Source organism: Penicilliopsis zonata, assembly GCF_001890105.1.
Source record: "Penicilliopsis zonata CBS 506.65 unplaced genomic scaffold ASPZOscaffold_5, whole genome shotgun sequence".
Taxonomy (NCBI): domain Eukaryota; kingdom Fungi; phylum Ascomycota; class Eurotiomycetes; order Eurotiales; family Aspergillaceae; genus Penicilliopsis; species Penicilliopsis zonata.
The window spans coordinates 1,557,428-1,583,038 of record NW_019208915.1 but is presented as its reverse complement, the minus strand read 5'-3'; the positions used below and the strand labels follow the sequence as shown (position 1 = coordinate 1,583,038).

General features: G+C 50.2%; 12 protein-coding genes across 12 annotated transcripts; 7 read left to right on the top strand and 5 right to left on the bottom strand.

Annotated features, from left to right (window-relative positions):
- Positions 1-411: 411 nt before the first annotated feature.
- On the top strand, positions 412-2,117 carry ASPZODRAFT_141579 (hypothetical protein; the record flags this gene model as incomplete). The annotated part of the gene is made up of 4 exons (XM_022724763.1): positions 412-758; positions 797-888; positions 966-1,571; positions 1,789-2,117. 4 exons carry the CDS (start codon positions 412-414, stop codon positions 2,115-2,117), a joined length of 1,374 nt encoding a protein of 457 aa, XP_022582545.1.
- A 1,507-nt stretch (positions 2,118-3,624) lies between these two features.
- On the bottom strand, positions 3,625-4,832 carry ASPZODRAFT_64184 (hypothetical protein; the record flags this gene model as incomplete). The annotated part of the gene is made up of 2 exons (XM_022729211.1): positions 3,625-4,681; positions 4,765-4,832. 2 exons carry the CDS (start codon positions 4,830-4,832, stop codon positions 3,625-3,627), a joined length of 1,125 nt encoding a protein of 374 aa, XP_022582544.1.
- Positions 4,833-5,249: 417 nt separating this feature from the next.
- Positions 5,250-6,639, top strand: ASPZODRAFT_64042 (hypothetical protein; the record flags this gene model as incomplete). The annotated part of the gene is made up of 2 exons (XM_022729201.1): positions 5,250-5,938; positions 5,994-6,639. 2 exons carry the CDS (start codon positions 5,250-5,252, stop codon positions 6,637-6,639), a joined length of 1,335 nt encoding a protein of 444 aa, XP_022582543.1.
- ASPZODRAFT_131679 (hypothetical protein) lies at positions 6,635-7,655 on the bottom strand. Its single transcript, XM_022722812.1, has 3 exons — positions 7,372-7,655; positions 7,066-7,287; positions 6,635-7,006 (listed from the first exon to the last, which is right to left on the bottom strand). Exons 1-3 carry the CDS (start codon positions 7,636-7,638, stop codon positions 6,698-6,700), a joined length of 798 nt encoding a protein of 265 aa, XP_022582542.1. The 5' UTR covers positions 7,639-7,655; the 3' UTR covers positions 6,635-6,697.
- A 974-nt stretch (positions 7,656-8,629) lies between these two features.
- Positions 8,630-9,862, bottom strand: ASPZODRAFT_115452 (hypothetical protein). The gene is made up of 2 exons (XM_022721108.1): positions 9,695-9,862; positions 8,630-9,637 (listed from the first exon to the last, which is right to left on the bottom strand). The coding sequence occupies exons 1-2, from the start codon at positions 9,753-9,755 to the stop codon at positions 8,661-8,663; spliced, it is 1,038 nt and encodes a 345-aa protein (XP_022582541.1). The 5' UTR covers positions 9,756-9,862; the 3' UTR covers positions 8,630-8,660.
- Positions 9,863-10,209: 347 nt separating this feature from the next.
- On the bottom strand, positions 10,210-12,141 carry ASPZODRAFT_115447 (hypothetical protein). The gene is made up of 10 exons (XM_022721106.1): positions 12,048-12,141; positions 11,923-11,990; positions 11,765-11,875; positions 11,576-11,704; positions 11,073-11,518; positions 10,733-11,014; positions 10,654-10,684; positions 10,529-10,592; positions 10,411-10,479; positions 10,210-10,365 (listed from the first exon to the last, which is right to left on the bottom strand). Exons 1-10 carry the CDS (start codon positions 12,118-12,120, stop codon positions 10,235-10,237), a joined length of 1,404 nt encoding a protein of 467 aa, XP_022582540.1. The 5' UTR covers positions 12,121-12,141; the 3' UTR covers positions 10,210-10,234.
- An 854-nt stretch (positions 12,142-12,995) lies between these two features.
- Positions 12,996-14,184, top strand: ASPZODRAFT_95177 (hypothetical protein; the record flags this gene model as incomplete). Its single annotated transcript, XM_022730498.1, has 3 exons — positions 12,996-13,027; positions 13,093-14,047; positions 14,096-14,184. Exons 1-3 carry the CDS (start codon positions 13,019-13,021, stop codon positions 14,182-14,184), a joined length of 1,053 nt encoding a protein of 350 aa, XP_022582539.1. The 5' UTR covers positions 12,996-13,018.
- Positions 14,185-15,113: 929 nt separating this feature from the next.
- ASPZODRAFT_64155 (hypothetical protein) lies at positions 15,114-16,932 on the top strand (the record flags this gene model as incomplete). Its single annotated transcript, XM_022729209.1, has 2 exons — positions 15,114-15,322; positions 15,372-16,932. The coding sequence occupies 2 exons, from the start codon at positions 15,114-15,116 to the stop codon at positions 16,930-16,932; spliced, it is 1,770 nt and encodes a 589-aa protein (XP_022582538.1).
- A 958-nt stretch (positions 16,933-17,890) lies between these two features.
- ASPZODRAFT_166086 (hypothetical protein) lies at positions 17,891-20,221 on the top strand (the record flags this gene model as incomplete). The annotated part of the gene is made up of 2 exons (XM_022726736.1): positions 17,891-19,037; positions 19,644-20,221. 2 exons carry the CDS (start codon positions 17,891-17,893, stop codon positions 20,213-20,215), a joined length of 1,719 nt encoding a protein of 572 aa, XP_022582537.1. The 3' UTR covers positions 20,216-20,221.
- Positions 20,222-20,493: 272 nt separating this feature from the next.
- ASPZODRAFT_95172 (hypothetical protein) lies at positions 20,494-22,163 on the top strand. Its single transcript, XM_022730497.1, has 2 exons — positions 20,494-20,555; positions 20,607-22,163. Exons 1-2 carry the CDS (start codon positions 20,537-20,539, stop codon positions 22,118-22,120), a joined length of 1,533 nt encoding a protein of 510 aa, XP_022582536.1. The 5' UTR covers positions 20,494-20,536; the 3' UTR covers positions 22,121-22,163.
- An 815-nt stretch (positions 22,164-22,978) lies between these two features.
- ASPZODRAFT_131675 (hypothetical protein) lies at positions 22,979-23,392 on the top strand. The gene is made up of 2 exons (XM_022722811.1): positions 22,979-23,020; positions 23,067-23,392. The coding sequence occupies exons 1-2, from the start codon at positions 23,006-23,008 to the stop codon at positions 23,316-23,318; spliced, it is 267 nt and encodes an 88-aa protein (XP_022582535.1). The 5' UTR covers positions 22,979-23,005; the 3' UTR covers positions 23,319-23,392.
- Positions 23,393-23,447: 55 nt separating this feature from the next.
- On the bottom strand, positions 23,448-25,528 carry ASPZODRAFT_95167 (hypothetical protein). The gene is made up of 3 exons (XM_022730496.1): positions 24,594-25,528; positions 23,875-24,527; positions 23,448-23,804 (listed from the first exon to the last, which is right to left on the bottom strand). Exons 1-3 carry the CDS (start codon positions 25,468-25,470, stop codon positions 23,463-23,465), a joined length of 1,872 nt encoding a protein of 623 aa, XP_022582534.1. The 5' UTR covers positions 25,471-25,528; the 3' UTR covers positions 23,448-23,462.
- Positions 25,529-25,611: the final 83 nt, after the last annotated feature.

Here is a 25,611-nt window from a genome sequence, read left to right as displayed (position 1 = left end):
GACACCGACGGTGATAGACAGACTGAGTTACCATAAGTATAAGATACTCTATTATAAGATACTTATTATAATACTATCCTATATTATACCCCTTAATATATATGATTTAATACATAAACCTGTTAATAGATATAATATAATATAATACTATACACTGTAATCCTCTTTTATAATATAGACATATTCTAGTGATACTCTAAAGTGGGGTTGCATTACAATGTAATATGACAAGCCATTAGTAAATGATCATCACACCACGCAAGACAAGCATCATGTCCACTCCTTAGACTACTATATATAAATGGATCCTTTCTCAAATCCATCATTAATCCCATCCATCATTTCCTTCATTTATTCCAATCATGGCCGACGAAAAAGCCCCCCCCCGTGGCCTCAACCATCCGCCCCCGGATGCGTCTGCTGCACGACACGGGCGTCACCTTTGAGGAATACCAATACTATGCCGCCCGCACCCGCGCAGAGGAGGACAGTCTCCCCCCCCCGCCAGAGGCAAGCGGCGTGCAGGCCATCCTCACCCGGCTGATCCCCAACCTGAAAACCGAGGAGCCTCTTACCGAGGACACGGTGCATCACAACGTCTCTGATCTGCGACAGCGCATGCACATCAGCGATGAGGAGTGGGCAAACGCCTCGCGGGCTGTGCGCACAGCCAGTGCGGGCGCTGTGTTCTATCTCATCACCACCGATATCCTGGGGCCGTTTTCCTTGCCCTATGCTCTTGCAACGACTGGATGGGGGTATGTCATTTCTCCTTATTCTTGGTAAATATTAATAGCTTCTCATTCCAGGCCTGGCTTCGGCATGTTCACTGCGTTTGGTCTCATGGCAGGATATATTCAGGCTATCTTCTGTGGAGTGCATTTATGGGTATCTTTACACCCCTAGCATTACCTACAACAAACCCCAACCCTAACCCTAACCCTAACCCTACTAACAATCTACAGGCCTTGATTCCCATGAATTCCCCCTCAACAACTACGGGGATATCGCCTTCCGCGTGTACGGCCACACTGTCCGCCATGTGTTCAACTTCCTGCAGGTCATCCAGCTGATCTTCATGGTGTCCGCCATCATCATCTCCAACGGCCAGGCCCTCTCCGAAGCCGCCAAGTTCAACCTCTGCTACGCCGTCTGCTGTCTCGTCTGGGCCCTGATCGGCTTCTTCCTCGGCCAGATCCGCACCCTGCGCCAGTTCAGCTGGCTGCCCGTGCAGACCTCGGTCGGCCTGCCCAACACCACCAACTTCAGCGCCGCCATCGTCGGTCTGATGCAGGCCGTGTACGCGTACGGCGGGGCGATGATCTTCGTCGAGTTCATGTCGGAGCTGCGCCAGCCCCGCGACTTCCTCAAGGGCATGTGGTCTGCCCAGCTGTTCATCTATCTGTGCTATATGGTCTACGGCATGATCATGTACCATTTCCAGGGCCAGTACTGTGTCAACCCCAGCTATCTCAGTATCCCGGGCTATTCCATCCAGACTGCCGGGAACGTCATGGCCATGGTCTCGGCTTTGATTGCCGCCATTCTCTATGGAAATATCGGTGCAAAGGGTATTACCTATCCCTTCCTCCTCATTTGTAATTCCATCTTCCTAACATGATATACTCGTCTCATAGTGATTTACAATATCATCTGCGTCGAATGGTTCCATGCCCCCCCCCCTAACCCACCCCACCGGCAAACTCATCTGGATCGCCCTCGTCCCCATCTACTGGTCGCTGGCTTATATCGTGGGGGCCGCCATCCCGGCCTTCAGTGACTTCACAGCCATCACCTCCGCCGTCTGTATCCTGCAGTTCTCATATACATTCCCGCCCTTTCTGCATATCGCCTACAACATCCAGCGCCACGCTGTGCTGCCGGGCGAGGGCTTCGATCCCGCCACAGGACAGACTCTCAGGCATGATGGGGGGTTGCCACGCATCTGGCGCGGCTTCTTCGCGAAATACTGGTACGTCAATGTCTTTAACGTCATCTACTTCCTCGGCGCGCTGGCTACCGCGGGCATCGGTATCTGGTCCGCTATCGAGGGCTTGATTGAAGTCTATGCCGAGCCGCAGGAGGGCGCTTTTGTCTGTCATTCGCCTCTGGAATAGGGTTGTGTCGTATGATACGGTCATCTCCTTGATTAGGTATATAGCGTTGTTGATCTTTGAATCTCATTCTTGTCTAAATACTGTAATCCTTGAAAGAATATAATATGACATTGAAAGTCACTGCTATAATGGGAGGGATTTGTGGTTAAAGAATGAAACACATCTCGCCTTGGAATGACCCTAAAGTCTCCATATGGTCTGATCTCACTTACTAGACGCAATGATACAGTATCCCTTGATCTACAACCATCAGCTGAGCAATATATTAAGGATCACACAAAATATGGGTCGTAACACCAGGCTCTTACTCTATTCCATTTCGTCTCCAACCTCAACTTCAGAGACAGGACACTCCTACCAGTGGAATCAAATATCTGGTACTTGTACTCTCCAATTAGACATTAGATCAAACTGCTGCGGATTCTGGCTTGCAGATGGCTGGTATTGACATGCTCCAGGTTGAGGCTCATAAATCACACGCCGAGTAATCGGATATAGTTACAATTCAATTCGACAAGCCATCCACCAGCGCCACTAGCTGAGCTGTTTGCAAGGGTTTATGCCTCTGCTCAAAAGCTCGGACCATTGCAACAGTTTAGCATCCTCTCCCTCGTCAAAACCGCCCTGCTGTTGCGAGGAACTCCGATGGGATAGGATATCGCGAACCTTCTGGGCCATTTTCTCTAGATCGTGGACATCTGATTCATCGAATACAATGGCCAGAAGTATTCTTCTTTTAGTAATAGAGCTCCCACCTAATAAGTGTGCGGCGTGAAATGCACACGCAACTTTCTATATGGCTTATGGCCTTCAGATGCAACTGTGCGGGATGCAGAAGAGGCTATATATATATCAGGATTATAGTTATAGATTATATTAGTGAGTAAGAGGAGTTGCAGCGCACAGTCATCCTATATGATTAAAGATTAATAATATACTTAGAGATATTAGTATTTATATATTTTTCTCTATTCCTTTAGATGATTACTATAAACTATATCATACTGTTTCATCACCTTGTTTACCACCAGGAACACAGGCATACACTCTCCATTCGTCACCTTGGTTTGCTAGAAACCAGACAATAGGGTTGAAGCGATACGTCCCATTTGATGACCGGGACAGCGAGTCCTCAACTCTTCAGGATGGCGCAGTCCAATGATGTAGTCTGGTTTCCGGATCGACAGTTTGCGGTCAATGGTGATTTCAGGCACTGACTCATCATGGACATCTTGATTGCCGCAACTAGAAAGCCCGACTCTAATTGTCGAACTGGCTAGAAAGATCAGCCAAGCTGTGTCAATTTCATTTCTGCCTTTTTTCTTCAGATACAAAATCATGATCTCCTACCTTGAACGTGAGTCTACATGTAGGATCACAGGCACACTGAGTCTGAGTCTCCCTCTCGCGGCGCAAGGGACTTGCCGCCTCTATTCTATCATCTATGATCTATCACTATTGAAACAGCTTTTTGTGACATGCAAAACAACGCCTAATGACGACGAATCTACTCCTTTGGATCCAGCCGGAAGGAAAAGACTCTGGGGTAGATATCTCGAACAGTGGCAGCGGCGACGAGAATCCAAAGGATGATGACTGCCGCACTGAAGACCGTCCCCAAAACACGAAAGAAAACCGAGTGCATCTCCAGCCCGATCTGGATGGTACTGGCTGCAAAGACGCCGGTGGGAAAGGTGAACCCCCACCAACCCATATTGAAGGAAAACGGCCAGGTGCGGTAGATGGCGGCGATGGCGAGAACGAGCCAGGTAATGCCAAAACTCCACATGATCAAGGCGATGAAGAAGCCGAACAGATACGCTGCCTGTCCCGCTGCCGAATCGAGAATGTCTGTTTCGGGGAAGACGGTGCGCGCCACTTTGCCGAGGTACATGATACTGTAGGAGCCGAAGCCCAGTGGGCTCAGCGGGAGTAACGAGGTCACAATCACCTCGGTTGCAGGGAGTTTATGCACGATCAGTCTCTGGTAATAAAGGACTAGGATGACGCCGGCCAGCGGTGTTGCCATCCCCCAGAGAACATAGCTGGCGACCACTATGGCCGCGGCACGGTGCGCGTCGAGAATGATACCCGCCACCTCGGCTCCCACGCCCGATGCCACGATGGTGGCAGCGATGGGGAGGAGCTGGACGGCGTTGAACATGTCGAGCGAGTTGAGAGATGATTTGGTGATGAGGAAGAAGGTCAGCGAGGTGGTCACTGCCACCGCAATGACGGCGTTGACCATCCACAGGATCCATGCCATTGTCCTGGCCCAATCGCCCAGAATGGGAACGCAGATGAACACCCACATCTCTACCAGCGTGCTCAAGGAAATGGGCAGGGTGCTGATGAAGGGCGCCTGGGATGGGTTGTGCAGGATTGATCGCCAGGACCCGGGGGCTAGGAAAAGACGCAGGATGAGCATGAAGAGGATGGAAAAGAAGAGCACCGTGTTGAGGATGAAGAAGACGATGGAGAGATAATACAGCCAGCGGGCTGTAAAGGGGATGTAATAGAGCAGGATGGAGACAATCCCGGTTCCCATTGAGACAGTGAACCATCTGAGCAGCCAGTCAGTCAGTAGTTACGAGGCAGACCAAATAAACTAAATGGAAAGAAAGCCATATGGGTGAGCTCTTCTTACGCCGGGCTAAAGGTGACCACAATCTCTCTCCATAACGGGTTGTGTTCGCCCGGTGATGACGACACCATCTCAAGCGTCAGGCCAGGATTTTCAATGGACATGATCCTGGTGCCTGAGGGCATCATGTCCTCGAGCTCCAGTTCTGGCGGATTCATGGTTCTGTAGTTCCTGATGGATATCGTCCAAAGATCACTTGGCGCAGAGAATTCTGAAGTTTTTGTGTGATCCGATCATGTCGGCCGAAAGATAAAAGATCTCATGATTGACTGATCAGTCAATCACTTGCGCTAGTCCAGATGCAGGTAGTGCCAAAGATAAGGTGTAAAGCAGGAACTGCTCGCCATTTAGGGTTAGTCTCAAAAAACAGCCCCGCTGCACTTCCTTGCTGCCTAGAGCCTATTCGGAGTAGCTTTATCTTGCTGGACGTTCTCACATTGTCCCTTGGCCTCGGAAGACATTCCTTAATCCTATCAAAACAGATGGAAATGGGCTTACGAACCAGTCCCTCGTCACAGTCGTTGAACTCCCTGTTAGACCCCCCGCCGCCCTATCAAGACCAGCACCCCGCTGAACCCTCCTCAGACACTGCCCGTCTCCTCAACTCCTCCTACGAACTCCCCGGCGGCTCCGGCACCACAGCCCAACAAGCCAGCGATGTCACCCTGGCTGCTTCCCTGTCGAGCGATAGCGAGGCTCTACTCCGTCTTCTTCGCCAGCAGATGAGACTCCCGCCCCGACCGATCCTCAGCGTGTGCGGTTCACACACCAAGACCACCGACGAAGGCAAGAAGAGTTCGAAAGAAGAAACCATTGTCGATTTCCGCTTCGCTCTTGATCTCGCCGAGACGATGCTGACCGGGTGGGAGGGGAGGATGCCGCGAAAAGATACCAGCAACAATAATGATGATGATAATGATGATAATAATAATAATTGGGTGGCGGTTGATATTGTTCGGGATGGAGATGAACGGGCTGCTTATCGAGGAGGGAACCTCCGGTCACGGAGCTATAAGCCCCCAAAAGCAACAACCAACAAGACTTCTTCGTCTCTGCCCGAAAGTGAGACGGCCCTTCTGGCTGATGGAGAGGAAAACGACGGGGAGCAGGGAGAGATGGACCCAGATCTGATGCTATGGTGCGAGCGGTTCTGCGCCGATCCCTCGCCTATCAAATCGTAATGCCTCTTACCTATCGATGTATTCCGTCTGCTAACTAGATGTCACTATCAGATTCACTCTCCATCGAACCCTTGACGGCTTTGACGAAGACGCCTTTCGCAAACGACTGGCCTCCCATCTCCGCGCGCTCAACTACCTCGGCACCGTGCAGCTGTCGCTATCGCTTGCCCACCGATCTGTAACCATCTACTCGCCGCACTGGATCAACCGACTCCGCAGGAACCGCTGGGTATGGTTTGCCTGCGTCGTGCTGCAGCTGTGGATCATCACCTGGCCGGTGATCTGGCTGCTCGAGCGGCGGTACGAGGTGCTAAGCACAGCCTGGCATGCCTCGCTGGATCCTGCTGAATCAGACGCTGGCGCCTGGATGGGCGCCGGACCTGCGAGGCGCTACGCCCGGGGACTCGACGAGACCACTCTGGCCGATTACTGGGGTCCCGCCGTGATGCAGGCGGCGTGGAATCGATCCTCGGATCACCAGGTATTGACCCGGCTAGATGCCAACCGGCTCCAGGGAGTCAGAACGGAGCAGCTGCTAGGGTTAACAACCGGCAGCAGCGGGGGTTCCGCGGCCGATTACGGGCGAGATATCACAGGCGAAGCCTCGGTTGTTCACAATGTCGAGCATGTCATTAGAGGACTGGGCCGTGTAAGACAGGGGTACCGCTTGGAGATGGGATGGGGGGAGAACTGTTAACCAATGCTCTGAACTGTATATTCATTCGTTAATCATGGAACCAAGCTCAAGACTGCTATCACCACTCGAGATAAACTCCCCTCTCTGCTAATCGGACCTGCTCCCGGAATAACCTCCCCGCCACATACTCCTCGTCCAAGACACAGAAGCGTTCCTGCACAATGGCAAAGTACACTCGCTGAGAGCCCAGCGGAACCTGGCCTGACCGGCTTCCCAGCCGAAAGCGCCGTCGCCGTCGCAGCTCCCGCAGTCGCCCGTCGAGGCCGACATTGAGCGTACCGGCTGCCTCAGTCAAGCGGTGGACGACTTCGGGTGGAGTCAGCTCCGTCTGTTGCAGACGGATTGAGAGACCGACTTGAGTGGATTCCTGAAAACATCATCAGATAGGTATAAGAAAACTAGGCTTGATAGTAATAAAGTAAATACCCCCCATTCACTCTTCCGGCGATCAATTTCCTCCAACTCGTAGAACAGAGTCGAGAAATATACCCGCCAGTCAAAGGCATAGTAGCGGTTTGGGGTGCGCTTCATGAACAACAGATCCATTGGCATCATGTCGGTGGCTCCGTTGGGAACAAACAGCAGTCGGAAGGGGTTATATCCTCGTTCAGGAAAGGTGGACACCGTTTCATCGATGCGACGGAAGGACTAAATCAGGAATAACGCAATGAATGAATGAACAAGTAACCAACTGAAGAAGTTGGTATATAATATGCTGTGGAAAGATTGTACCTCCACTTCCTTCTGTCTGTCAAGGTCTATCCCGTCGCTCTTTAACAGCACCATCCGCCCATCAACACCAGCAAAATGATACTCTTCCCGTAACACATCATAGCGGGAGGAAAGGAAATCACTGCAGTCAACCAGGAGCCATGCTTTCTGCAGGTATTGCTCCTGGTAATAGCTTTCTATTGCATTCTTGAAGGTCCGATTCAGCTGGCGAAGGCGCCAGCCTTGCCAGGCCGGTTGATCCAGGCGGGCAAGATAAAAGGCGACCATTGCCCAGAGCTCGGGTGGGAGCATTTCAAGACAAGTTTTCTATTATACAAGATACATGGAGGAAGGGAAAGAATGGCTAGAGTAAGCTAGATATAGTCTGATTATTAATCACTGATAGAGGGGTAACTAATGCATACTAAACCTGATGTATTGGCTCACAGGGTTAAACATAAATCTTGGTATACTGGATAGCATGTTTGTAGCACTTGGGTAAAATGTATTTCTATAAGAAAAGAAGAAAACCCTAAATTCATTCCTTATTGAATAGTTCCAAGAAAGCTTTTAGTATCTAACAGTAGGTGAGCCTTGAAAGTATAGTACGTAGTAATATTCTAGTGTTCATAGCTCTTCCTTGTTTAAATTGGTTTTTCTAATCTGATATAAACCGCTGGTTAAATAATCAAAATGTCTTCTTTGCGCATCCTCATATGTTATCCTATTATATCCCTCAAACCAAAAGCAATCTCCTCCCAGTGAGTATGAAAGGAGACATGGAAAGGGGCATGTGCTGTACTTATAGGCTTGATTTGGTGTATATATTATTGAAAGAATTATCAGCTTTAGAATATAAGGTAGCTGTTCTGGGTTTATGAATAATTTGATAGATGCTCTTATTTAAACCTACTATTTAAAAACATGAGGTATATTATGGGATATCCTAAGATTTACATGGTGTTTCATCGACCTCAATAGGGTAACTTCCCGCACTGGCCATTTTTCGTCAATGACCATGAAGAATGGCTTATATCTGGAGCGTGGTGAATGCCTAGCCCGAGATGCGAGGAGTTTTGTCGGCATTCTCTACGTCAGCACACTAAAAGACGACACTGGGAAGGCAAATATAGCAAGTACTCAGCATGTGGATAACGAGACTGTTGGATGGGACTGCCAGGACTTTGCGTTGGAAGTACTTGACAAACTGGAGGAGGAATTATTTTCGAAGAGGATGATGAGGACTACGTCGAGGTAAGGAAGATACTAAAAGGAAACAAGGGTACTATTATCTAGTATGGCTTCTGCTTTTATAAAAACATCGTCTCTCGAACGCGGTCCAGGAGCCACCATTGAGCATAACGCTTGGGAGAAACACATTTAGGCAAAAAAAGATACCAATCATTTCGATCACATGGCGCCAGACAATTTGTACACCGAACTGCTTCATAATATTCAGGGTAGAAACCGCTGTATTCCCAGTCAAGAAGTCCAGAAACTGTCAACTGATTATCCTCACCCATTTCTATCATGATGTTATCCGGCCGAAGGTCTCCATGGGTGAAAACAACTTTTAGTAAAGACGTCTGCGACTGTGAGAGTAGTGATAGCTGACGGAGTAGCTCAACAAATATGGAGCTATGTGCCTGAGGACTCGAGGATAGAAAATCTTCAAATTCAATGATAGTCTTAATAGGCTTGTCGCTTGTTCGAAGATGTCTTCTGATATCTTTGCAGCCCTCACCAGCGACCCCTCCAAGTGGCAACTCCGGGTCATAAGGGATTGATCTGAGGTCTTTTAGAATCATGTCGAGTTGGTTGCTGATTGAGGATTTTTGGGCATGATCTAATCCTTTCCACACATCATCAAGAGTCTTGGAAGCCGTATAAGTTATGAATATCAATGTTATTCCACTCATCCGGACAAGGCCTAATGGTCTTGGAGCTGGAATGCTTGGTCGATGATTCTGCAAAAACTGAAGAGTTGTATATTCAGTATGATCACTGTGCTTCCGCACAGCCTTTACAACAACATTAGGAGCACACTTAAAGACCATTTTCTGTCGGGGAAAAGGGCCTGTCCAGAGTATTTCACTAGCTTGCATGAATTTATACAGACGTTGTGAAAATCCATCAGGAAGAGGCTTCGCCACGGTTTCTTCCAGATTCAAATATCCAAGAATCACGTCTGATAGCGGGAAGACGACTTCCACAGAGTCTGAAATGTTGAGAGACTCTCGAATATCCTCATTCGCCGGCTCGGGGGGCTTGCGAGTGTCAGACGTTTCTAAAAAGAAGGGGGTATTATTAGCGGGCTGATAGATCTTGCGCGGGATCGGCTTACCAAGTGATTGCCTAGAGGCATTTCGCATTTTCATCAAACGATCAGAGTAATCCATTGGCATTTGCGCAGACAAGTCTGACTCAGGATCATGATTGATTGCAGTTTGCAGCCTTTTCAGAGTGTGGATATTAAATTTTGCGGCTTTTGACTTGGGGGGGTCATTAGAGCCCGCATCTTCGAATTCTCTCTTTTTTGAAGACTCCATTTTAGGCAGACGTTATGGGTTGAGAAGCCACGAAGCAACATTACAGAGTAGGGATGTGGAAATTTTGGCTAGGCCCATTTAGGTATTAATTATGGCGGGTTTCGTTATTTACATCTTCTTCACTAATGGAAAAACAATGTTGCACTTGAGAGTTCCAAGATTGAGGTATATTTCAGTTGATTGAGGAATAATTGAAAGTTTTAAAAATAAAGAATCACATGCTTATATGAATCAGATATGATAGAAAATATCAATCTGTTTCTAAATTAGACTTTACTGGCCATTTAATAGAGTATGTCAACTATAAAGGGTCTTCTCTCCATCCACTATCAATACTATACTCTTACTCCCTGCGTCCAACCTCTTTTCCCTTCGAAGATATGGTCGATCTCTTCGAGCGAGAGCCCTTTCGTTTCAGGATAGAGAAAGTACACAATCGGAACGAATGAAGCATTCAAAACGATCCCTGAGACATGTCAGAAGCAATCCACGTTAAGGATAGGAGAAATACAAATCAAATAGTATCGCCATCCAATATTGGCTAGACCGGACGGTGTCACCGTGACGACAATTCCGTTGACTAGCATCGCATTAGTATTATATCAGTATTTGATATGTATGTTTCATACAGAGCCAATTTGAGGCAGAGGCAATTGCCCCCCCTTTCGAGCGCATCTTGAGGTTATTGATTTCCTATAGCCATTTATCAGTACTCCGTAGGTTGGTTCAGAGCTAGAGTCGGCAGGGTACTTACCGGAGCATACATCCATGGCACAGGAACATAACTAAGAGTTTAGGAGGATGACTATAGATGAAGTGCTCATAGAACATACCTCAATGCACATGCATCATAGAATAGAAAAAACATGACGGTAATCAAGATGGGACCTCCTCGAGGGAGATTGAAGCCCACCGCCACGAATATCATAGCCATCATCTGCGCCAGAGCCCCCCAGATCATACACGTGCGCCGACCAACACGCTCAATAAACCAGATGGGGAGGAGGGCGAAGAGGAAGAACTGCACAGCTGCGATGGAGGAAAGGATGTGTGAGAGGGTGGGGGAAAGCCCAACATATTCTGTAAGGATCACTGGTAAATAATACCCAATGGAACTTATCAATAGACAGTCAGTAGATCCCTGGGTCACTGCAAGTATCAATATAAGCATACTTTATCCCACTCAATTGCTGCATACACAAGACTCCAAACCCTAGCAGCATCCGCCGGAGGTTCTGTTGCTCTCCATTCCGGAAGATTTCCCACCACTCACCCCCCCGCTCCTCCTCGAGGGCCTTTGCGATCTCATCGCGGGTCTTAATCACAATGCTATCTGTTTCGGACACATCATACAATCGGGTGATGAGCGTCGTCGCCTCTTCTAGAGAGCGGTGATGGGCCGTCCAACGAGGGGACTCGACCAGAAAGGGGACAGTGAGTAGTAAATCGAGTGAAAATACAACCTGCAGGGCAATAGGGAACTGCCATTGGAATGAAGATGTGGCGTACGATGCGCCAAAGGCCACCCAGTTGGCGATCGCCAGGCCTGCGATAATTAATGCAGCATCGACAGTAATCAAGATGCCTCGTTGATGAGTAGGGGAGACCTCAGCTTGCCACTATCAATAGAATCAATAAAGGTATCATAATATGGATCTATAAGAGTAAAGTCTCACTGTAGGAATAATGGCAGTGTTGATTCCCACTCCACACCCTGTTACAATCCGCCCGACTATCAAATGGCTGGTAGTTTTTGCAGTCACTTGAAGGATTGTGCCGATGGTAACAATCCCAGCACCAATATACTACATGCTTTAGTGATTTGTTCTAGTCAAAGGGTTAGAGATTAGGGTTAAAAAACATACAATTGATTTCCTCCGCCCTATCCTCTCAGCGAAGACGAAGCTGGCTATAGAGCCAATAAGACAACCGAGGTCGTATAGTCCGGTGATCAAGCCTTGTTGCAGGGCCTCATTCTATCAGTAAAAAGAAGGCCTGTATGTTGCAGAGGGATACTTTGTACAGTAGGATGATTGAATTGTTCAACAAACGAGGGAGAGCCAATAACACCTCCCATTACCCCTTGGTCATCTATAGTGGTACAGTTAGCTAGAACCGAGCCCACTGTATCGAGTAACCAGAACTTACATCCAAAGAGGAGAAATCCCATTCCACACGCGGCGGTGATGCCAGCCATGAGCTGGTTTCCACGGAGAGGCATCTTTGCATTTTTGATATTCCAATTTATTATGGTATACTCTATTATATAGCTATGGGTGGTCCTCACCCCTTGCATTGTGTCACATATAGATACCTAGTAGGCCTAATCTATAATTATGGAGTATTCAGTGCATTCTTTAAGTATATAAGCAGGTATATTTTATTCTTGGATTTATAACATAATAAAGGAGCCTCTATCTATATTAAAGATATGCACCCTGAGACTTGATCAATATATCAGTCAACACTTATTTGAATTAATGCTCAACCTTCCCTGCAAGTAAGCTCCCGAATATTGAGAGATTCAAGGAAGCACCAGGCCGTTTGGGAATCAGTTTGCCCTGCAGCTTATTACGGTCAAACGGTAGAATCTTGGGACCCTGAAGGTAGTATACAATTGAGATCTAGGCCTCTTGGCAATGTATATAAAGGCCTGCGGGAGGCCTAACATCACAATACTAAGAACTATGATGCTATTGTCTATGTTTAATATACGGTCTCTTTCGCCGTCCCTATAAGAAAGCTGCCTAATAGCATACCTCATAGAGTAGAGCTAAAGCTTATAACCTTTCTAGTGATAATCTACCCCCACTTGAAAAGTGGACGTGTGTTATAACTTAAAGGGTATATTAAATGTGACACAACATTCTCATCCCAGCCATTGGATAGGGTTATTGTCTGGTGCTTACTATTTACTCTACAAAAGGTTCAAGGACCCATGGAACAGGCTGGAGAATTGGTGATATCATTGATCATGATATTTATCACATGGTAATATTATGTGCTTTTAAAAATATTCTAGTCTATACTAACTTCTACATTTATATAAAGCTATCATACTCTGACAGCTCTTCCTCCCAAACTTTTCTAGTGTTCATCCTTTTCCCATTACCTGCAGAATGACCGAGGTAGGTATACTTAACATTAATAATAAATACCACTACCTCAATAGCATTGCTGAGTCCGCCATTAGACAATGAAGGCCGTCGTGTACACCGGGGCCGCCCTGCCGGAGGTCCAGGAGCGGCCGAAACCGGTGATTGAAGCCCCCGGCGATGCGCTTGTGCAGATGCTGTACAGCACCATCTGCGGCACTGACCTGCACATTCTACGCGGCGACGTGCCAACAGTCGACCGTGGCCGCGTCCTCGGCCATGAGGGCGTCGGTCGCATCGTCGCGGTGGGCTCCGCCGTGCCGCCAACCCTATGCCCCGGCGATATTGTCCTGCTGGCGTGCATCACCGCCTGTAGGGCCTGTGCCGCGTGTCATCGTGGGATGTGCTCCCACTGCACGGGCGGCGGCTGGCAGCTGGGCAACCTCATAGACGGCACGCAGGCCGAGTATGTGCGTGTCCCGCACGCCGCGGGCTCGCTGTACCCCCTGCCGGAGAGCCTGGATCCCCAGGCGGCGGTCGCCCTGTCCGACGCCCTGCCCACGGGCATGGAGTGCGGCACGCTCAACGCCCGCATCGCCCCGGGCTGCTCCGTCGCCATCGTGGGCGCTGGGCCCGTCGGCCTGGCGGCCCTGCTGACTGCGCGGCTGTCCACCCCGGCGCGGATCGTGGTGTTCGACCTGGATGAGGCCCGTCTGGCGCATGCCCGCCGCCTGGGCGCCGACGAGACGCTCAGCCCGCTCGATGCCGGCGCGGTGGACCAGCTCCTGGACAAGATGGATGTCCCCGGCTTCGACGCTGTCATCGAGGCTGTCGGGATTCCGCAGACATTCTCCCTGTGCCAACGCCTCGTGGGCCCCGGCGGGGTCATCGCCAATGTTGGCGTGCATGGCCAGCCTGTGTCGTTGGCGCTTGATAAGCTGTGGGACCGCAACATCACCATCACCACACGCCTTGTGGATGCTGTCACCATCCCAACCCTGATGCGACTCTGGCAGTCGAATCGCCTCGACCCGGGAGCCCTTATCACGGACAGTATGTATTTTATATCTGAAATGATTATTGTGTCACTGACCCGCCCAGACTTTCCGTTTTCTAACGTTCTGGATGCCTATCGCCGATTCCAAGAGGCAGCCAACACTGGCACCTTGAAAGTAGGCATCACCTTTTAGTCATTTGAGTATTAGTCAATACTATTTGTGATTTTATTATAGAATTACTACTGGAGTTCTTTAAAGGACTTTTATTATATTCTTATAGTGTATTAGTCTAAGCTCTAGCAGACTGATATATATAGTATACACAAGTTCAATCCATCAACTATTGAATTTAGAAATAAACATCCCTAAATACAAGAACCTTCTTAAGAATTAAAGGTATTGGGCATTGAAACTGGAAGTTTAACCAGGTAAATAGTTATAGTTTAGAAGGATTGATACTAGACCTATAAACAGGCACTCACAAGACCTCTGGTTCTGCTGTCTCACACTAGATCCTTCAAAGACCGCGTCTTTTAATGATTGGACAAGAAATGAGCTAGAGATGGTGGCAATCTATTGAATTAGTCTAGATAAATCCGCGACTTGGCAGAACCATAGGCCTGAAGTATAGGGTAGATATTCTTCAATATCATCTTCATGAATTATCACTGAAGTATCTTAAAATCATATAATCTTCTTGGGCATAATAAAGAGTTTAATCAGCGCCTCGACATAGGACAGAAAATAAAGAATAAAAGTGAACTTTATACCCATATGCTCTCTTAAATGTCTTTGAAATTAGCCTTGACGCATGGAAAGTGGGGGCGAATTCGGCTTTATATTGATCTAATCAATCAGTTGACTAAAGTGAATGGCTTCTAGCAGGGTCTTGGCATGATTACCCTGACTTGATAGGAACAGAACCTGCCGTGCATCTCCACCATATACGAGGTGGTGGCGCTCAGGGTCAGTGATACTATCAACAACCCTACTTGGTGGCTTTTCTGCGGACAACGACCGAGGGTAAGTTTTCAGCCTAGAAGATTTAAAACATTCCGCGAGTCCTCTTCTGTCTTGTCTTCTCAGCAAAGTGTCTCAACATGGGCATCCGGAAACGTTTTATGAACCCCTTTGAGGGGAGGGAGGAGAAACAAGCTGAAGTCTCCCCTGATGTCGAGATTGAAATTCCCACCAATACCCCCGTGAATGAAGCCAAGGAGATCAATGAATCGTCGCAGGTCATCGATGAACAAGCGCAGGCCGGAACCCAAAAGGCCCAGGCGAGTACTCAAGCGTGGACCAGAAACACTCTGCTTGCAGCCTATATTCTGTAAGCTTCACACACTGCTATTGATCCATTGTTACTAAGAAATCAATAGGGTCTGGATTGTCAACTTCCTCGAGTATTTCAGTTCGGGCCTTCTCAGCTCGCTGTCGCCCTACATCTACAGCGACTTTGAGCTGCACTCACTGACGGGCTTGACGGGCGTTATTGCTTCCTTGGTCTCTGCCCTGGTCAAGTTCCCCTATGCGAAGCTCATGGACATCTGGGGCCGGCCTCAGGCCTTTTCGCTCGCCGTTCTCTCCCTCACGATGGGACTCATCATGATGGCGGCCTGCAAGAATGTCCAGACCTACTGTGCCGCGCAGGTCTTCTATCAAACGGGATTCAGCTGCATCGACTTTTCCATGACCATCTTCATTGCCGATACGACGGCGCTCAAGAACCGTGCGTTTTGGATTGCCTATGCCGCCTCGCCGTATCTGATCACCCCCTGGATCTATGGCTATGCGGCCGACCAGATCCTGGCTCCCGGCGGCATTGGCTATCGCTGGGGGTTCGGGGTCTTTGCCATCATCATGCCTATCATCAGCGCTCCGCTCTGGGGCCTGTGGTACTACACGCAGCAAAAGGCCGAGAAGATGCAGCTGGCGCCCAAGAAGGAGGCCAGCACCCGCACGCTGGGGCAGTCGATTGTTCATTATGCTGTGGAGTTTGATGTGATCGGCCTGCTCATCATCGCCACCGGCTTCTCGCTCTTCCTGCTCGCCTTCAACCTCTACTCATACCAGGCCAAGGAGTGGCAGTCGCCCATGATCCTCTGCTTCCTGGTCATCGGCTTCCTTCTCATCCTCGCATTCCCCGTCTGGGAGAGATACTGTGCCCCCGTCAAGTTCATGCCCTGGGAGCTGATCCAGAACCGCACCGTCTTCTTCACCTTTTCCATGGTCGTCTCGCTCTATCTGGCCTGGTACATCTGGGACGACTACTTCTACTCTCTGCTGCAGGTCGTCTTTGACCAGGACGTCACCCAGGCCACCTACATCTCCAACATCTACACCATCGGCTCCTGCACCTGGTGTCTGGTGTTTGGAGCCATCCTGCGCCACCAGGGCCGGCTGAAATGGTGGGCGATCTGCTTCGGCGTGCCTCTGACCGTCCTGGGAGTCGCCTGCATGATCAAGTTCCGCCAGCCAGACTCCTACATCGGCTATATCGTCATGTGTCAGATCTTCGTCGCCTTTGGCGGCGGCACCCTGGTCATCTGCGAGCAGATGACCGTCATGGCCGTCTCCGCCCAGCGCAACATCCCTTCCATCCTCGCCATCGAGTCCGTGGTCGCCAGCATCGGCAGTGCCGTGGGGGGCACCATTTCCGTCGCCATGTGGACCGGCATCTTCCCCAAGCAACTCAAGCAGTTGTTGCCGGCCTCTGCCCAGCCGGACTTCAGCGCCATCTACGGCTCTCTGGCCAACCAGCTGGCTTACCCCAGGGGCTCTGCTGTGCGCGATGCCATCGAGGAAGCCTATGGGCATACCCAGCGCATCATGCTGATCACCGCTACGTGCTTCTATGTCATTACCTGGGCGTCGTGCTTCTTGTGGAAGGACATTGATGTCAGGAAGATGAAGCAGCAGGTTCATGGCGTGCATTTTTAATACCTAGACTTATTTATAGGGAAGCTCTTCACCATTAAGACTGTAACTATAGTCGATACTAATTTGGATTCTCCACTTAATTTTTATATATGCTCTTTACTTCTTTACTGAAAGTAGGTATTTCTTCCTATTTCTAACCTTTATAGCATTTATTACAATAATAGTATATATTCACTACTAATATTGATTTTATATATTTAAATTCTTAGATAAATTAATAGACCGGAGCCTGGATCTACTGAATAGTGTTACTAGTAAATATGTAATTTAGCAGGTTTCTTGATAATCAATAAAATAGAATAAGATAGTATAGCTTAAGTCTAGTCTAAGTATAGTCTATTTACTTTGTTAACAGCAGATAGAAATGTTTCACTATATTCAATATCTTATGCTCTTATATCTTATTATCCATCTAGGACGTCCCTAATCCAGGCTTCAGGAGTTGAATATTCATCAGTTAGTAGTATTTAAAGCTATAGTATACTAAACAAGTAGATTCCCTCACTCATGAACTGCCCAGGATGCTAAGCTATCAGCTAGGATATTAATTCATAGTCGCTTAGTCTTTACTAAGATGCTTGGCTATATTCTATGGTTACTCTATAATCAGAGATGTGATTACAACCAATGCTTGTCTCGGCTAGAAACCCTCCTTTCAAATCTTGGCCGTCAAATGATTCAATCTGGAATTTGGTTGATGCTAACTAAAAAATACCCACAGACCATGTTCTAGCGTATAGAGAATGACTCTGTTGCTTCTGATTGGCTGTCGGCTATTTCTGCTTGAACCATAGCAACCATAGCAGGAACTAAAAAAACTAGTGAATGCCGAGCGAATGATACGAATGAAGAGAGCTATTTTCGCCGAGCTGAAGAAACCTTTAAAAACCCCTGGTTCCGGTTCCTGCATCTGCTGCAGACCCTGACAGTCCCTCGTTCCCTTGCCACAACCACCACCATGAGGCTTCTGCTGCTCCCCGTCCTCCCCCTGCTGGCCACCCCCGTGGTGGCCAGCACCGTCGTGAGCTGCAGCCAGACCACCGAGCAGCTGGTGACCAACCCTTCCTTTGAAGACGGCACCTACTCCTCCTGGACCATCACCGGATCGACGTCGCCGGACGTGTTTGTGTACTCGAGCTCCCCCGACGGACGGTACACGCTGGCGCTGAACGGCGGGCTCTCCTCCGACACGGTCTCCCAGGCGCTCAGCGGCCTGTCCATCGGCACAACCTACACCCTCATCGCGTACTGGCAGCTGCTGGCTGTCGGGTCTGGCAGTTGTACCGCCGAGATCACCTTCGGGAGTCAGTACATCACGCAGAACACCATCGCCAGCACGGCAGGGACCACCTGGGAGATGATCGCTGCTTCATTCACTGCTTCCGCCACCAGCGGGGATCTCACCATCGCCATCTCCTGCACTTCCGGCTCTTTTGCGTCCAGTTCGGAGCTCAACTTTGACGACATCACCCTCTCGGCCCTCGTCGACGTCTGCACTACCTCCACCCTGACGCCCACCCCTACCCCGACTCCTGCTCTTTCATCGTCTTCTCTTCTCTCTTCATCCTCTCTTCTCTCTTCAGTCTCAGTCTCTCCAGCCTCAGTTTCTTCAGTCTCAGTTTCTTCGTCTTCTCCTGTGTCTTCAGTCTCAGTCTCAGTCTCAGTCTCAGTCTCAGTCTCTTCCCCTGCTTCTTCTGCGGCCTCACTGAGGGCCTCTTCCTCTCCTTTAACTTCTTCTGATTCAGCTGCTTCTTCTCCCCCTGCAGCCTCTATTGCCTCCTCTCGCCCTACACCTCCTTATTCCATCTCTATCCATCCATCTCCCTCATCCTCTCACAGCGTCCTCCCTGTCCACAGCTCTTCTGCCCATCGCCGGCCATGCTCCAACTCTCACTCTCGCTCTTTCATTCCCTCTGTGAGACCTTCCACCAGTTCCATCTTTACTTCCGCCACTTCTAGCACTGTGTCTAGCACTGTGTCTAGCACTGTGTCTGCCGCCTCTACTTCGGCCGTCTCTACTTCTGCTACGTCTGGTGTTTCCACCGGTTCTATCTCTGGTACTGGATCTCTTGGTGCTGCCTCTACTTCTGTCTCTACTGGTTCTGGTATCTCCGGATCTACTACAACCGCCTCCTTCACCACTTCCACCATCACTACCACCGAGGTCCACACCGTCACCTCTTGCTTGGCCTCCGTCCCTAGCTGCCCTGCCTCGCTGCGCACCACGTTTGTGACCACTGACACCATTGTCGTGAGCACCACCATCTGTCCGATAACAGCGACTGAAACCGGCGCCTCCAGACCAACCAAGACAGCTCACACTCGCCTTGGACAGCAGATGACCACGTCAACGGTCTATACCACCGATGTGCACACTGTCACGGCCTGTCCTGCTTGGGTGACCGACTGCCCGGCCTCGGAGAGAACCACCTATCTAACCACCGAGACAGTGGCCGCGTACACCACCGTCTGCCCTGTCACAGCTACCGAGACTGGCGTTGCAGCTTCGACTTCCACCTCGACCTCCATCTCCACGGAACAGAAGATGACCACCTCGACGGTATACACCACTGATGTCCACACTGTCACCGCGTGTCCTGCGTCTGTCAAGGACTGCCCGGCCTCGGAGAGAACGACGTACCTCACTACCGAGACAGTGGCCGCCTATACCACTGTCTGCCCTGTCACGGCTACCGAGACTCGTGCTGCAGCTTCAGGCACCACTGGAAACACCGAGTCTGTGCAGACGACGCCTCTCACCACTGAGACCGCTGCGCAGACGACGCCTCTCACCACCGAGACCCCTGCGGGCAATACAGCCGTTGCCGCGACTGGCGTCTCCGACTCTACCTCTGTGTACACCGTCACAGCCTGTCCGGAGGGTGTCTCTGACTGCGCTCCCTCGCAGGAAACCACCTATCTCACCACTGCCACCATCACGGCCGGAGTATCTGCAGTAACTGGTTCTGCAGTAACTGGTTCTGCTGTTTCTACTGGAGAGTCTGCTACTGGAGAGTCTGGATCTGGCTCTGGATCTGGCTCTGGAGAATCTGCTACTGGAGTGTCTGCTACTGAAGCTTCTGCTACTGGAGAGTCTGGATCTGCCTCTGAAGCCACTCAGCCCAGCACTCTCCAGTCTGTTTCTGGCACTGCCTCTGCATCCACTTCTTCCATTGCCTCTGCCTCTACCACCCAACCATCCAGCGCCCAGTACACTGGTGCCGCGTCTTCGTTGTCTATCTGCTGGACATTACTTGTCCCGGCTTTCCTTGCCTTCTGGTGACTCTGCTGTTAAATGAACATTGTATATAATAATAGAATATTTCTATCTCTTTAATAGAATATTTGAAATAAATAATCAGTATATGCTGCTTATAGGTTCCTTTATCTATACAACTATAGATTCTCCCTATATTCCCTCAGAAACCAAGATTCCCTATTAGATATTATTAATAGTTGACACTAAATTATAGTTATATGAAATTATCAAGGACAAGGCGGTGAGTTTTATGCAAACTCAATGCTGCTGCCTTATCAGAACCTCCTTATATGAACCCATATTTCGAACAAGATCCCCATGCTTCTCCTGTTCAGAGTCTAAACCATGTTGATGAGATTTGCAAGTTGGTAAGTCCTTTTCTTACAGCTGGCAGGTATATTAATACTATTGATAGGCCCCAATGAGCGCCGCACAATCAGTCGCGAAGACCTCGGCTTCTACAACGCGCTCTCCATAGCGGCCGTGTACGAGGTTCTAGAGGGGGAAAAAATAGACCTTGAATCAGTTCACTCATTTGTGGCGCCTCTCAAAGCATGCATCCTGCAGCACCCATTTCTCAGCGTCATTGTGGCCAACAAGGATACCGAAAAGCCAGCCTACGAGGGGGTCTCCAGTATCGATCTCAAGGATCATATCTCGATCCTTCCAGATCAACTTAGCAGCAGCGGCAACGAGACTGCAGCCTTTGAAAACGCGCTGGTTCCAATCCTTGACAGACCATGGCCGACAGGGATCCCGCCCTGGCGCATCGTCGTGCTTCCTCTGGCCTCATCTCAACGATCCGACAAAGAAGACAAAGCCGGAACGCGTCGCTGCTGGATCGCCTTCGCCTTCTCGCACACTCTCGGCGACGGCATGGTCGGACTCACCTTCCATCGCACGTTTCTCGATGCCTGGCAGCAAACCACGGCCACAGACAAGATGTCTGAATCGCTGACGATCCCGCTACCCGCCAGTCGAACGCTTCCCGCGCCCTTTGACACACCGGAGCGACTTCCCATATCCTGGAATTTCCTTCTCGGACCATTGATAGCAGTGTATTTGCCCAAGTTCCTGGCTCGATGGCTCGGGCTTCACGCAGCCGTCACGACCGTCAACGCCGGAACATGGACGGGGTCGCACATGTTTTTCAACCCTGCAGCTCCCCGTCAGAGCCGAGTGAAGCTGCTGGAGATCGAGAACCGACTGGTGCAGAAAGCACTCCAGACCGCGAGAAGCCACGACGCCAAGCTCACCGGCGTCATCCACCAGCTGATCATCCGGGCGTTGAGCAAGACCATCCCTGGCAAATCCGGGGGGAGCGAGGTGGTGACGAATTTCGCCTCGCAGACGGCCGTCGATATGCGCGCCTCAATAGGCACTCCGGCGTATACCTGGGGTCTCTTTGTCTCGGGATATTACGAGACCCATGCCCGTCTCCCACCGGAACAACAACAACAGCAGCAGCAGCAGCAGCAGCAGCAGCAGCAGACGGCGTGGTCAGAGGAGCTGTGGGCGGCTGCAAGGTCGACAACGATGGGACTCGCGGAATGCGCGACGCGACTGAATGACCAGGCGATCGGTTTGTTGCGATACGCCCCGAGCATTCGCAACTGGACGCTGGGCAAGGTCGGCGGCCCGCGCGATTGCTCGTATGAAGTGAGCAATCTTCTCGCCTTTGACGGCGGCAGGAGTGGCTCCAATGGTGTTCCACACCAAGGGAAGAAGAGAATCACCAAGATGGTCTTTGCGCAGCCGGCGAATGTTCTCAGCGGGCCGCTTGTCTTCAATATCGTCAGCGTCAAGGGGGGCAGTTTGGTGTGCGCCATCTCCTGGCAGGCGGGGGCCTTGGGGGTCTGCGATGATGAGATGGGGGTTGTCGAGGAGATATGTGCATCTCTGCGAGAGGACTTTGAAGCCTTGGAATAGATGTACATTACATATTAATCTTATACATTCACTACTATATCTGATCATTTCACTTTCATCAGGTCCTACAATAGTATAGAGTAGAAGGTTATTCAAGAGTTTATCTCTGATTGTATATTCTCTGTGGATAGTCCATATGACAAGGATTATAATATATAAATAGTTCTGTCTCAAGCCTCCAACAACCCTTCTCAGTTAGTACCTAATAACACTGAGTTTACCACTATAAACACTAGTGGAGCAATCTGCATATCCAGATCTTCATTAGATAGATAGTAGTGATGATTTTCTATTTCCATCCACCTGTATCACTACTTCAGCCCTATTGACCAGCTCATAATACTTAGAGGAGCAGAACACTTTAGTGGTCTTATAGAATAAGACATAATATAAAATAATTAGTACTCTATCATTATAGTAGTCAGCCTTATGAGCTGTGCTCGCTAAATATTCCTGAATCAGTATAAGTGTAGAGGGTCTATAGATAGCATAGATCTCCCCATTAGGCCTAACCAAATGGACCCTGAACAGAATCTGAAGAAGGGTTTCTTAGTACTAACCATTATATGATAGGATTCCGTGCGGGGAATTGAAACAATTGCCATTCCTTGATGGACAAAGACACGGCTAAGACCTGTTAATGTGTGGTCCCTGCAGGCAGGGTTTGCTTATCACAGCTTCTGGCCAGTAGAAAGACCTGGTTGCGTGCAGAACACGAGGTAAGCACTAACCCTGCAGAAGAGGGTCTTTCGAGCCAGGTTAGCTTTTCGAGGCTATTCAGCCATCATCCTAATCTATAATCTTATCTGATGAAGGTATAAAAGGCTTCCCAGCACTCAATTCTACAGTCAATTCTACACTCAATTCTACACTCCATCCAAGACCATGTTCTTCTCAATGGTTAGTCTGAATCTACTTTCCTCGGAATGAATTAACTCATCCACAGAAACCCATTGTCGGCCTCCTCGCCCTCTCGATGGTCGCCGTCGCCGCCCCCGCCGAGCACGTCGAGCGCTCTGCCGCCGACTCGCTCCAGAAGCGCGGCGACTGCTTCGGTGGCAGCTACGGAACCTGCTTGACCGAGTACTTTGAGCTGTTCTGCCTGGTGCAGTGTGTGTCTGACAACCTCATTGCCGAGCAAGACTGCAAGAATCAGTGTGATGACGGGGCTTCTTCTTACTGTGAGGAGGAGTGTTAGTTGGGTATCTACCTTGCTTGTCTATAGTCTAGCTTATACTTGATCATCCATTAAGTTTGTTGAGTATTGTTGAGTGAATCTTTCTACATGTAGGATGGATATTCAAATACTTTAAAATACTTTAATCATGGCTCGTTTCGTAAGCTAATCTTCGTTCAACCACTGGACAAGATCTCGGCCCTCAAGCTGTACCTCCTCCCCATCCAGCCAATCCACGCCGATGACATCTCGGTCCAGCTGTCCCGACAGACTGCCGGAAAGGGCTTTGTCGAGCACGCGGCCGAGCAGATGTTTGGCACGCTGACACGCCTCGTGCTGTGCTTCGTGCGGCCGAGCGACATATTGCAGGTACGAGGCGAACACGCTTAGTTTCTGGATGATTTCCGCCCGGCGCACTGTCGTCACCGATGTAGTTGATGCCCCGCTGGTCTGGCAGAGAAGTTCGATGGCGAGCGCTCCGGCGGCGGGGATTCCAAATGACGATGCCTGAGAGATTAGAAAAAAAAAAAAATGAAAAAATGAAAAAAATGAAGGAAAAGAAAAAAGAAAGACTTACGGATGCGAGATTGTCGGTCCCCTGTCCCGAGGCGATCTCCATGCCGATCAGGTCCAGAACGGTGGAGAGGATCTTGTGCGCCACGGTGATCAGATCGGCGTGGCCGGCGTGGGTGCGTCGCACAACCACGCGATACAGCATGAACTCGTTGCAGAGGAACTCGAGATAGAGCGGGATGAGCTCGCGCTGCAGGCTTCCAGGCTGCCAGCGGAGAAAGGCCGGCAGCTGGTCCCAGGTCTGGTGGGAGTAGCTGGCGATCTCGCCGGCGCTGTCGGCAATGTCGTCGACATGGCGGTTCAGCGAGAGGTCGAGGATCTGTTCGCGGATGGACCCGATCAACAGGGAGGTCCGCAGCCACTGGGCGCCGTGGGTGATGCGCTCCGAGTTCCAGCCGTCGGCGTCCAGCTGCTCTCCCGCCGAGACGGTCATCAGCTCCTCGTCCGGAAGATCGAGCGGCAGCTGCATGTTGTAGTACCGCGAGCTGATCTGCGGCGGCCGCCTCGTCGCACTGGCGAGTCGTTTATCCAGGATATATGACCCTGCCAGCAGACTCTTGCGCAGCTCCACGAGGAAGAAGGGGAGCGAGGTATTCTGGTTGTCCAGGGTGAAGAGCACGGTCGCCAATTGCGCCAGCTTCCTCCATGGCTCGGCATCTACAAAGTTAGCATGCAAAAAGAAAATATCAATAATGATCTATACACAAATGAATCAATACATACGGCGTTCTCCATACACCAGAGTGAGCAGCTGGATATGCTGATACAAGAGCCACCCCAGCGAGTCAGAGTCGACAGTGCAGAAGCGAAGACACGAATCGCTGGCCGTGAGCGCACTGGCAGCGACGGCTTTCTGGTCACTCTTGTCCTTGCTCATCTGCGAGACACTCTTCCAGTCGCGATGACGGATAGCTGCCTGCCCCGCGAGCGCAAAGAGGAAGCCGATGCCCTCCCACCGTCCGACCAGCTGTCGGACGTACATCTCCGGCGTTGTCGTCGTCGTCGAGGGGACGCCCTGGGCAACGGGCCTTCGCATCACCTCAACCAGCCTCTGCGCCCAGATAATGAAGGAGTCGTCGCCGGCGAGCGACTGCGTCGTCTGTTTGAGAACCGCAAACATCAAGCGCACCAGTGCGCGACCGAGGATGCACCCCTCGGAGGAGCGGTCGAGGAAATCCTCCACCACGGCCTCATACAAACCCAGATTGTCCACCAGCTTGCGCAGGATGCGCGCGCAGGTCTGGATATCGTACGACTTGAGATTGCTCGAGTCTAAACCCCCCGTTGCTAGGGAGATGGTGCTCCCTCTATTGTTCAGAGCCGGACTGGAGACAAGACTGTTCTTCCGCACGGCTGCTGCTGCTGCTGCTGCTGCCGCCACTGGCGTTCCCTCTTGCGTGGGAGAAGCAGGAATCTGCGATTCAGGCTCTGAATAGAAGCTCCTCGGCCGTGCCTCGAGGTTGTAGACACAGACGTCCGACTTGCCGTGGCGCACGCACCGGCGACACACGGGCGTCGACTGGTCGCAGCGCAGATTCGCTCGTCGACACGGTTCGCAGGGCGGCAGAGCCCCGTTGTCGTTCCCGTTGCGACGAGACATGATGGATTGCGCAATGGGCGAATGCAGCAACGGATGCAATCAATTCATTCACTCGTTGTTTTGTTTGTTGTTTGGGAGTCGAAGTGGAGAGGATGACGAATTGCTTTTTTAGCGGGTCACCTGACCTTGATTCTTTACTAG

What these genes read in the sequence shown, in the direction of transcription:
- ASPZODRAFT_131679 (XM_022722812.1), bottom strand. Translation starts at nt 7,638, where the DNA reads ATGGTCGCCTTTTATCTTGCCCGCCTGGATCAACCGGCCTGGCAAGGC. An exon ending in ACAGACAGAAGGAAGTGGAG is followed by an intron (nt 7,288 to 7,371) that starts GTACAATCTTTC and finishes TTCCTGATTTAG; the next exon opens with TCCTTCCGTCGCATCGATGA. An exon ending in GCCGGAAGAGTGAATGGGGG is followed by an intron (nt 7,007 to 7,065) that starts GTATTTACTTTA and finishes TGATGTTTTCAG; the next exon opens with GAATCCACTCAAGTCGGTCT.
- ASPZODRAFT_115452 (XM_022721108.1), bottom strand. Translation starts at nt 9,755, where the DNA reads ATGCCAATGGATTACTCTGATCGTTTGATGAAAATGCGAAATGCCTCT. An exon ending in TGCCTCTAGGCAATCACTTG is followed by an intron (nt 9,638 to 9,694) that starts GTAAGCCGATCC and finishes CCTTCTTTTTAG; the next exon opens with AAACGTCTGACACTCGCAAG.
- ASPZODRAFT_115447 (XM_022721106.1), bottom strand. Translation starts at nt 12,120, where the DNA reads ATGCCTCTCCGTGGAAACCAGCTCATGGCTGGCATCACCGCCGCGTGT. An exon ending in TAGGGCGGAGGAAATCAATT is followed by an intron (nt 11,705 to 11,764) that starts GTATGTTTTTTA and finishes TAAAGCATGTAG; the next exon opens with TATATTGGTGCTGGGATTGT. An exon ending in TATGATGCATGTGCATTGAG is followed by an intron (nt 10,685 to 10,732) that starts GTATGTTCTATG and finishes CTAAACTCTTAG; the next exon opens with TTATGTTCCTGTGCCATGGA.
- ASPZODRAFT_95167 (XM_022730496.1), bottom strand. Translation starts at nt 25,470, where the DNA reads ATGTCTCGTCGCAACGGGAACGACAACGGGGCTCTGCCGCCCTGCGAA. An exon ending in TCTGGTGTATGGAGAACGCC is followed by an intron (nt 24,528 to 24,593) that starts GTATGTATTGAT and finishes CTAACTTTGTAG; the next exon opens with ATGCCGAGCCATGGAGGAAG. An exon ending in GGACCGACAATCTCGCATCC is followed by an intron (nt 23,805 to 23,874) that starts GTAAGTCTTTCT and finishes CTAATCTCTCAG; the next exon opens with GCATCGTCATTTGGAATCCC.